The 11,261-nt window shown below is 38.1% G+C and overlaps 1 protein-coding gene across 1 annotated transcript in view; it reads right to left on the reverse strand.

The window, feature by feature from the left end:
• Stk3 (serine/threonine kinase 3) overlaps nt 1–11,261 on the reverse strand; it is a 246,765-nt gene that overhangs the window by 184,318 nt on the left and 51,186 nt on the right. Inside the window, exon 4 of the mRNA XM_021216579.2 lies at nt 9,330–9,444. Within this exon, the coding sequence (XP_021072238.1) occupies nt 9,330–9,444 (115 nt within the window). The remainder of the gene's footprint in view (nt 1–9,329; nt 9,445–11,261) is intronic.

Below are 11,261 nucleotides of genomic sequence, written 5' to 3' on the forward strand. Positions count from 1 at the left end.
AGCAGGGGCGGGGTGGGGTATAGGGAACTTTCAGGATAGCATTTGAAATGTAAATAAAGAAAATAATAAATAAAAAAATGGAAAAAAAGTAAGGTGTTGACAGACACTAAGTCATATCAACACCACCAGATTCTAGAAGATGATGGAGCCAAGTCTCTCAATTTTAAGAAAAAAAAAAAAGATATCTTTTACTTAAAATTCCTCAGAGGCTACCAACTACATATAAAAGCAAACAAATTAAAGATAGTTTCAGATATGCTAGCACTCAAATAGCAGAACTTATGCTTCATAAAGAAGACAATTAGATTAGACTAAAAAGCAAAGAGGAAACGGGAAACTTTAAGAAAACTATTGCACTAACCCAGGAATCCAGTGGAAAGAAAGCCCAAGGATGCAGCTGTACAGCAGACCTAAAAGGCAATGAGTCTACATTCAAACAAGAAATCAAGAAGATCCAAGAAAGACTCCTCAAGAAAGTACACACACAACAGAAACCGTGCGGAGCGAACAGGAAGACATTAGAAAACCCCAGCGAGAGAGACTGCTTCGGTCACAATGAGAAGACAAGTGGGAAAATCTCCAGCAAAAACAAACGTTAACAAGAACATGCTCCTCACACAGGCCCATCAAGCATGGCAAGGGTCCTAAGGAACTGATTAAGAAAAGGAAAAGCATCTAAAGCAGATGCTCAGACCATCCGCCTTCGGTAAGCAAGGGCTTACACTAGACTTTAGAAATGGAAACAGAACTCAAGGCCCTTACTTCCTCACCTAAGCTATTTTCTGCCCTCTCTCATCTGATCCTTTGGTCACAAAATCTCCAATTTTAAAATATTTACAAAGCATTTTACTTGCTAAGTGTTGCTGAAAAGCTAGAGATAAAGTAATAACCAAAATAAGCCACAAAGTGTGCTCTGTTGAATGGATTATTAGTCAATGACTGTTATTCTCTTAAATTTGCTAAGCAACTAGTTTTCTCCTAATTGTATTAAGCTAAATATTTCTCCCTTTCTCTTTAAGAACTCTTAACTCTTTACAGAATTATAATTATCTTCTTACATTACCATCTAAGATGTAAAGAATATAAAAAACATTTATTAGTCTTATTTACATCATTCTATTCAACTGACATGTTAATAAAACTGTCAAGCATGCAAAGAACTATAAAGTGTTATTGTCATCTCACAGATGAGGAAGTTGAAGTTCTTTTCAATTTATGTTTTTTTCCCAGACCATCAGTCTAGTGCATAGAAAAATTAAAACTTCAGTTCAGTATGCTGAAGGTCTGGGGTGAGTGCAAACAAGCTGCCAAAATAAAAATTAGCCCAAGAAGAAAGAACAGCATAGAGCAACTGCTTAGGGTGTTTCCAGTGCAGGGTAAGCACCTAAGATACAAATGTTCTTCCACAAGCCAATGCACGGCTTTATAATTAATTACATAAGGATGATTTTGAAAACTTCTATTCCAAACTATAGCTTATCTTTTAAAAGCTTCAAGATGCTAAATGCACTTAATATATAATTGCTTATTTTTAAATTCATTCAAAAGGAACTTTCTAATACTAATCCCACAAATATATTTAATTACTGTTTTAAATGAAATTTAATAGCAGTAGTAATAGTAATAATAATAATAATGTTTACATTAAATTGCACTTACAACACAACTCTTTTTCATGAATGAAAGGAGGTCTAAATGAAACCTATCAAGGTAGGTATTTTTTAAACATAAAGTATATACACAAAAACATTACATCCTAACAGTCAGAAAGTCAATACCACACATCCTGGTACTTCACAAATACCAATGTTACCAGTAAGCCATTGTTTTGTGCATGTTCTTTGAAATATAGCCATACCTAGTCAATTATTTGCATTGTTAACACCAGAATGTAACAGACATGCAAATTATGTTTTCCTTACAACATCAAATAGATGGATAGTTATTTTATATTCACAGGATGAGCAGCTAGTGGGTCCTGTCAACTCAACGAACATTTACTAAAGACTTGCTAGATATGAGTAGCTCTTCTAGGGACTTAAGGGTATTTCCTAGGAGACTATGTTAAAACTCCTAGGAAAGGCAGCCATAACTACTCTTCTCCCAAACACAAAAAAGAGTAATTAAATGTGACTTCAAAGGATATGACAAAATAGCTGGGCTACCTGAAGAGAAGGTCGCCAAACTTACTGAGGAAAATACAAAACTTCCTTTGCTAAGTAAGCATAATACTAAAATTTTGTGATGTATTTGTGAATCCAACCTCAAAATTCTGAAATTTAAGCCCTATGTACAGGTCCCCCAATGCTTAAAAGCCAAAGGAGTCAAAGAATGCTAAGCAGCGGTGCATGCAGTACAAGACCTGGACAAGATGTCCCAGTGCTGGGACACAGGAGTGCCACCTTCATCCCACTCTCCTTACCACTGCTAAAAGCTTCCAGGTACCACTCATTACCATGGTGACCCTGGCCTGCCCATGTCACCTGCCCATACTTAAATGGTTAATTCCCACTCTTTAACCCCAATTTCTCCTCAGTTATAATCACAGGGATAGGCCTAATTAACCCCAAGCTTAATTCTGTGCTTTGACATTTTCTTCAATGTTTCACAAGGGAAAAGGTGCAAGTCAAGTTTAATCAGGTAACTCAACATTTAAAAAGAAATGTGAAGCAAACTGTCAAACATGTGCTGCAAATTCATCAAAAGGGTCAAGAACAACAGCAAAGGCAAAGGATGACACTAACGGACTGTAAATTAGACGCACCTGGCTTGCCTACTAGTCAGAAACAGGCAGTACAACTGTTAAAATGTAATAGCAGGTATCATACATTGTGCCCCTTCAAGAACAAGAGCACTACAGCAGCAGGTCTCAAAATGTGAGTCCCTTTGGGGTCAAACAACCCTCTCACAAAGGTAAAAAAAATCACATATCCTACTTATCAGATAATTACATTCTAATTCATAACAGTAGCAAAACTACACTTATGAAGTTTGAATAGAAATAAATGTATGGCTGGGGGTCACTACAACATGAAGAAGTGTATTAAAGGGTTTCAGCATTAGGAAGATTGAGAATCACTTACTAGAAGATTTAATCCACTTAATTAACACAAATTGCTTAGGAACAAAAGATTAATTTCACATAAGTCAACTTCTGTTGTTGTTTGGTTGGTTGGTTGTTGACAATCTTGCTATGCAGCATGGCTGACCTCAAACTCAGAATTCTCCTGCCTTACCTTCCTGCATGTTAGAACTCTAAGAATTGGGAAAAAGAGATGGAATTTTAAGCCAGGTATTTCTAGATGAAAATTATACAAATTCACCATGCCATGAAATTGAAAAGAAGATTGAAAGGCTGAGAGGACAATGTAACATTTGAATTCAACTCCAACAACCTGCCTGAATAAACAAACAGGAGTCCACAGTGATGGCAGAACATCAGCAAATTATAAACATGCAGGAGGGAGGCAAAATACAAATAGTGCTTGTGCTATAGCCTAGATAAACATGAACTGGAAATCCACAGCTGCGGGGGTAGGGGATCCCTGGGACGGGCTAGAGACCTGGAATGGGGGATGCTCCCTGACTTAGGTTATATGCCTTCTTTTCTCTCTCTCTCATTTTTTTTTTTTTTTGCTTCATTCATTTATTTAACATCCCAATTGCTGCCCCCCTCTCAGAGTCCTTCACCCTGTCCTCCTCCTCTTCTTCTCTAAGAGAATGGAATTTCCACACCCCCCCCCAATTTCCTAACCCTATTCTCTGCAGGATTATTTATCTCCTCTCCCACTGAGGCCAGACAAGCTCTACTGTCAACTTGTTAACAAAAACTTAAGTCTCCTCTTGTCTTGTCTCATCTCTTCTCTTCTCTTCTCTTCTTCTTTTCTTCTTCTTCTTCTTCTTCTTCTTCTTCTTCTTCTTCTTTCTCTCTCTCTCTCTCTCTCTCTCTCTCTCTCTCTCTCTCTCTCTAACAGTAAAATGTGTTTATTTTTATGGCAGGAGTACAATATTAAACAATGGTCAAAGAAAAAATGGAAACAAAAATATTCTTGGCACATAAACAAATATAATTTTCTTATACCCTATCTTTTCAAATTAATAAAAGAATCACAACCATGTAAAAGCATAAATCTATATGTGACCTGAAAAATAAAAGCAGAGTAATTTACAGACCTAAAAACAAGCATTTAAGATGAGGACTTTAACATAAGCATGTATTCCTATCACCTCCACTCCGACCACTCCTCTCTACTCCCTGCCTTCCCACACTATCAACTTCTCAAATGCATGATGTCCTCTTCTATAACTATTACGGTTACACACACACACACACACACACACACACACACACACACTTCTTCTTCTTCTTTATAGTGAGAAAACCAGACATGAAGTCAGTGCAGATGAAGACACAGAGGACCTTGCCTGCTTAGTTCTCTGAGTTACATTACTACTAAAATGGCTGTAATTCATATAGTACATATAAAACCAAGTGACCGTGAGTTTACACCAACATGACCTGATTCTCAATACATTTTACACTTACATTCATAATTTTAAGATAACCAAAAAAATTTCAATGATCATGCATTAATTTTCAGATTTATAAAGGTTAAAACAGAAATGAAGTTTTACATCCATGTTTTATATATAAATGCACTTTCATGAATATAAACATTAGGAAAAGCCATTTCAAGGGCACTATCAGACAAAGTCAACTGAATAAACCAGATGAAATCCACCCTCACAAAAGACCCAAAATACAAGGTATAGACTTCTTGGGTCATGATTAAACTTCTAAAATTATTTAAAAAGACTACAAGGAAGAGGCCAGAGAGATGGCACAACAGTTGAGAACCTTGGCTGCTCTTGCAAAGGCCCCAGGCCCAGTTTTCAACACCCATGCTGCTGCATACAACCTAACCTCTGTAACTCTAGTCCCAAGGAATCGGACAATGCCCTCTGGCCTTTCCAGGCACATGGCACATACACACATATACAATCAGGCAATCCTGCTCTGCCAGTGCCTGGCAAATACAGAAGTAGATGCTCACGATCATTCATTGGACAAAGCACAAGGTCCCAATGAAGGAGCCAGGGAAATACCAGGGAGCTTAAGGGGACTGAAGCCCCATAAAAGGAACATCAATATGAACTAACTAGTACCCCCAGAGCTCCTTGGAACTATACCACCAATCAACGAAAACGCATGGTGGAACTTGTGGCTCTAGCTATATATGTAGTAGAGGATGGCCTAGTGGGACATCAATGGGAGGAGAGGCCCTTGGTCCTGTGAAGGCTCTATGCCCCAGTATAGAGGAATGCCAGGACCAGGAATAAGAGTGGGTGGGTTGGGTAGCAAGGGGAGGGGGGAGGGAATAGGGGATTTTCAGAGGGGAAACTAGGAAAGGGGATAACATTTGAAATGTAAAGAAAATATCTAATGAACAAAAAAAGAAAAAAAACAATTAGGCAAACACTCCTGTGTGTGTATGTGTGTATGTGAGTGTGTATGTGTGTGTAATGTATAATGTATAAAAATATATATATAAAATAAAAACAAAATTTTTTAAAAACATTTTAAAAAGATAAAAAAGGAAAGATTACTACATTAAGCAAGAACCAATACAAACAATCAAATAGGGATTTATTAGTTCAATTTAAGGAAGGGCACCTAGAAAAAATAAATAAATATTTGGTAAAAATCAAGTGTAAAGTGGACTGAGTATGCTATCACAAATACTGATAATATGCACAAAGTAGTCCTGCATATCACCAGAAACCAACTAAACATAGAAGCAGAAATAAGGCACCACTCACAATAGGGGCGGGAGGAGGGGGTTACCTAGAAGCAAACGCAAATTTTTCAAGATCTAGGGCATTTAAAGATACAAGCAAAGAAATTAGTCTTCTGAGAACTGACTGCAAAGATACTCTATAAATATGAGTAACAAAATGTCAATTGGCCCAGGTTAACTTAGACGCTGAAAAGGAGGACTAAGGAAGGAATCAAGTATGCCTAGGACTCAGAAGCTTGCTTTGTTACAGAACTGGTCCCATCATCAGAGTGACCAGAGGAGAGACTGAGCAGAACCACCTGTACTCAGGCTTTGCAGCACAGGTGCAGGATCACGGAGAAAAGAATGTAGAACTGTGTCACAACAAATAAACTTCTACCAGGAAAAAAAAAAAAAGGAGCCCTTCCCCAAATCACACCCAAAGGTGAAGAATGCCACAGCCCATCTGGAGGATCCATTAGGAAAGGGTTCTACTGTGCTTGCTATGTGCTAGATAAACCACACCACTCTGCTGCCAAAAGAACTAGACCACCTTGAACAACAGACCACTTGATACCAGCCAAGTACAGAAGCAGCATCTTGTTTCAGAGCCGACATATGAGAAAAGAAAGCCACCAACATAAGCCCGCCGGGCGTGGTGGCGCACGCCTTTAATCCCAGCACTCGGGAGGCAGAGGCAGGCGGATTTCTGAGTTCGAGGCTAGCCTCGTCTACAAAGTGAGTTTCCAGGACAGTCAGGGCTACACAGAGAAACCCTATTTCAAAAAACAAAACAAAAAACAAAACAAACAAAAAAACAAACAAACAAAACGAACATAAGCCCAACAAAAAGGGCAGCTTTTCTCAAAAGATACCTATAAATTAGGAATAAAGGCCAAGAGGCTAAGAAAAAGAACAAACATTGAATGGTGAGGACCAAGATTAGAAATTCAAACCTACCAAGAAGTCATTGAGCCCTATAGCCTAGATGTAAAGGCAAGATAAATGCCAGATTCAAATTATCTCTGATCCAGATTGGATTAAACTGGTCCAGAATTGCTACCTGGCAGAATCAAGCATAAAACCTTTGGTGGAAGAAGACATTAATAGTCAGAGACTCAAATCATCTCTATTGTTTTTATTTTTATTTTTTATTGCTGTCACTATTACAAGGATTAAATCTATGGCTTGGTCAAGGACCCTACCACTAAGCTGCATCCTTCAGCTCCTTTTTTTTTTTTTTTTTAAAGACAGGAACTCACTACATAACCTTGGCTGACCTGGAATTCAGAATGTAGATCAGGCTAGCCTTGAACACACAGAGTTCAAAAATTTACACAGCCCGACTGTCTCCCAAGTGCTGGGATTAGAGAGACTATTTCAGGCAAAGACCAAAACCATGAAAATAATAAGAAAATTAAAAAAATAATAATGATCACAGAAACAGACTCAATAGACCATGATACAGAAAGATGGGGGTGGGGCAGGGAGAGGAAGGAAGAGAGGAGAGGAGAGGGGAGGGGAAAAGGAAGGGGAAATAGCTAAACTAAAATGTGCACAATGGACTACAGAAGGGCAGAGGGAGACTGCAACAAGCACTGTGAACATCACAGTTCACAGGTTTGCAACCCCGACCATAAGTGTGAAGCTGTAGAAAGGTGATCAGGCAGTGGGAAATCACTTGCACAGCAAATGAGATGCCAGCATCACAAAAATAAGAAAGAGAAGAAATCTATACTAGCTACATCATAAGGCAGGGCAAATACCAAAGTACAGGTATATATATATATATATATATATATATATATACACACACACACACAAAGAATTAAACAACAAAGCATACAAAGTAGCAGAGCATGGAGACACTGGAGTCGCCATCCTCTTGGGCAAGCACTGTTTTATGGCCATGGAAACAACTAGTAGAGTGAATGCGGGGGGGGGGGGGTTCCCAACAACTCAAAACAGAAATGAAATCCTTACTGATGCTGACAATCTCCAAAACAATGTTAGTCCTTTTAGACAAACAAGTTCCTGTAATACTCCTGAGAACTTACACAAACTGCCAATGAGATAACAAGCAAAGAAAATAGCCAACGGTCCCATCAATCTCCTCTACCACTCCTGGCTTTTTTCATGTACAGATATAAACTGCTCTGTGAAGACAGCAACTGGGCTGCTCCTAATGCAGGAGTCGCAACATGCCAGTGGACTGTCTCCTTAGAAAGGATATGGTGGCACTGAACTATGGCAGGGCAGAACACCTCCCGGGCTAAATGGTGACGCCAACTCCTCAAGGCCATATTCACATCCAAGTTTATCTATAAGAACTGTAGATACTTTCACAGTTTGTAATTACTGTACAAGGAAGAAACTTCTTGAATCAACTACCTACTCTGCACTCACAATGGTTAACATTGCTACTTTAAAACCATGAAAATGGATGTTTAAAGGTTTCTATTTCCTATGCTTCTATTCCATCTCTTTTTGATAATGTTAAATGCCAAATGGAGTGAGGTTAGCCCTGAACAATTTTATAACACTTCTCTAACTAGGGTCTAATTATTTTCAATTGTTGTGCCACTCACAAGTCATCTGATTTACATAAATGCTAGTTAAGAACAATAGAAATTCCAAGATACTAATTAAAATGTCACAGATGATTTAATCCTCTGTCAAAACAGGGATTATTTAAATTTCTGTCTTAACTTCCTTTTAAAGAAATTCTATTTACTTTATTTTCTCCACAGGGAAAAAAAAGAATAAATGTCCAAGTATTTTACCAATCAAACTTTAAAATGACTTTGGTTAACCACAAATTGATTCAAGTAGTTATGTGCTTTGTCTGAATTTATGTTACCAAGACATGTTTGACAGCATAAGTAACTATCTAGAAACTGAATTACAAGTCATTTCACTGATAATTCTTCTTACCACTCACATAAAAAGGCCACTGAACCTTAGAGGGACTAATGAACACTTCTCCTTGGGTTGCAAAATAGCCAGAACATCTTTTGTTAAGTAGTGCACTTCACTAAACTCATTTTACAGGCACTTGCTTGTCAGCCTATGTGCTTGTGTGCTTGCACATCTGTGTGTCTGTGTGTCTGTCTGTGTGTGTGTGTGTGTTGTGTGTCTGTGTTGTGTGTGTGTGTGTGTGTGTGCTCGAGAGCACGTACATGATTACTCAAGTTCATAGACATTTGAAAAAAAATCAATTACTTTTCAAAAAGTCAGAAATGTAACTTCAGCTATTTGCCAGCTATAGATGGTGATACAGAAAAATAAAGAGGAGAAAGGGTCATGAATGTTATGAAGTTTAAACAGAATTCTAGTCATCACTTTCTGAGCATAGATTACTAAGCGATGCACTGACTGCAAGGACAAGAGGACCTGGCAGTGCCTGGCAGTGCCTTGGCAGAAGCATCTTCTCTCACCTCCTATCACAGCTCCTTTTCCACACTAATGTTTTCTCTGTAACGAAATACTACTAGTCAAATTCTACAGTGGAACCTTTAAAAGGAGATTAACAAAGCAATTTTAAATACTTACTGTCTTGTTTCGCAATCTAATTATGTCTGAAACGGACCCCGCTCCACAGTACTCCATAACAATCCAGAGGTCTGTGTTCTTAAAGTAACTGCCATAGTACTTCACAACGTATGGACTGAGGAAAAAGACAGTTATGTTCACTTCCTTTGCAAAGAAAATTTTTTCTTAATCCCAATATATTCTCAACATGTCATATGTTTCAACCAATCAACTTAATGAGTCAACTTGTATTTATATTGAGCAGTTTGTAGCTAGAGTTCAGCAACTGTGTATAATTAGGTCTTACTTCATGCATGAAAATTTAACAAGATTACAAGCCAGAAGGGCCCCTAGTGTTTTGAGTGATTCCCAACAAAAATAATGCTTTATTTTGGCAAGGCATTTACTATGTAATATTAGGAACAAATGGAAGTATTTTCCTTTAGCAGAAATACTTTAAATATAACCATTCTAAAGGATTTTTCATTGAATATCAATGTTAACTTCAAAATAATATATATTTCAATGAAGGCGAGTGGGATTTCTTTCATTCATGTTGGTCTTTTTAGGTTCCTGAGGAAAAAAATTATTTACATGCACAACATATAGTCAATACTATCAACAATTTAGAGTATTTAACTGACAGTTTAAATCTTCCAGAGATAAATGAGTTCTGTTTATAACCGAGATGTTTTCCAAAAAGCTTAAATTACACCAAGAACTGTATTACTATTATTGATTATTAAAGATATGCTATATAAGACATGTACATACAATATCATCCCTAACTGAATATAGAAAAAATACCCATAATCACAGAATATACAAGGATTCAACTACAAGACAGCATAAACTATGCTGCACACAATTTTTACGTAAACTAAACTCAAAAGAGATTTGAACATGGTGGGACAACCACAGAGAACATAGTAGAAAGGATTTAATGTGAATGGAACCATTTTTAAAGCCGGGCATGGTGGCACATGCCTTTAATTCCAGCACTCGGGAGGCAGAGGCAGGCAGATTTATGAGTTCAAGGCCAGCCTGGTCTACAGAGTGAGTTCCAGGACAGCCAGGGCTACACAGAGAAACCCTGTCTCGAAAAACAAAACAAACAAAAAGAAAAAAATTACTCAAGAGGCTAGAACAATGGCTCAGTGGTTAAGAGAACTGGCTGCTCTTCCAGAGGACCCAGGTTCAATCCCTAGCACAAACATTGTGGCTCAGGTTCAATGAGATCTGATGCCCTCTTCTGGCATCACAGGCACCAGGCAAAAAAACAGCACTGCATAGACATTCATGAAAGCAAAGTAGCCATGCACATGAAATGAGATAAATAAATCTAAAAAACATCTTATTTAGAGAGAAAAGATGATTTAAAAATAAACATGCGTGAGTAAAACAACCAGAAAAAAAAAATGATTGTTTAAAGGACAACTTGTTTATAGGATATATCTAGTCATGGCTATTATCAAAGGGTGGTTACTTCACTAGGTATCAATTTCAGATAAAGAAAATACAATAACAGATTGTTTTTTAAGTACTATGGGGCCAGCAAGATGGCTCAGCAGGTAAAGACTTGCCCTCCAAGCCTAAGGGCCTGCATTCAATCTCCAGGGCCCACACGACCGAGACCCAGGTCTTTCTCCTCTAACTTGTTCCCTCCACATGTGCACTTGGAAAACACACCCAAATAAATAAATGTAAATATTATAAAAGAACACAGGAAGGTATTATAAGGGCACAGCTCAGTGGTTGGGAAAATGGGCTGCTACTGCACTGGACCAGAGTTCCTTTCCTGCAATGCAACCTGTGAGCCCACATCTGACCTCTGCAGATACCTGCACCCACACCCACACCCACACAGATACCTGCATTCACACTCACACCCCACACAGATACCTGCATTCACACTCACACCCCACACAGATACCTGCATTCACACTCACACCC

This window comes from Mus pahari, chromosome 17 (genome assembly GCF_900095145.1).
Source record: "Mus pahari chromosome 17, PAHARI_EIJ_v1.1, whole genome shotgun sequence".
Lineage (NCBI taxonomy): Eukaryota > Metazoa > Chordata > Mammalia > Rodentia > Muridae > Mus > Mus pahari.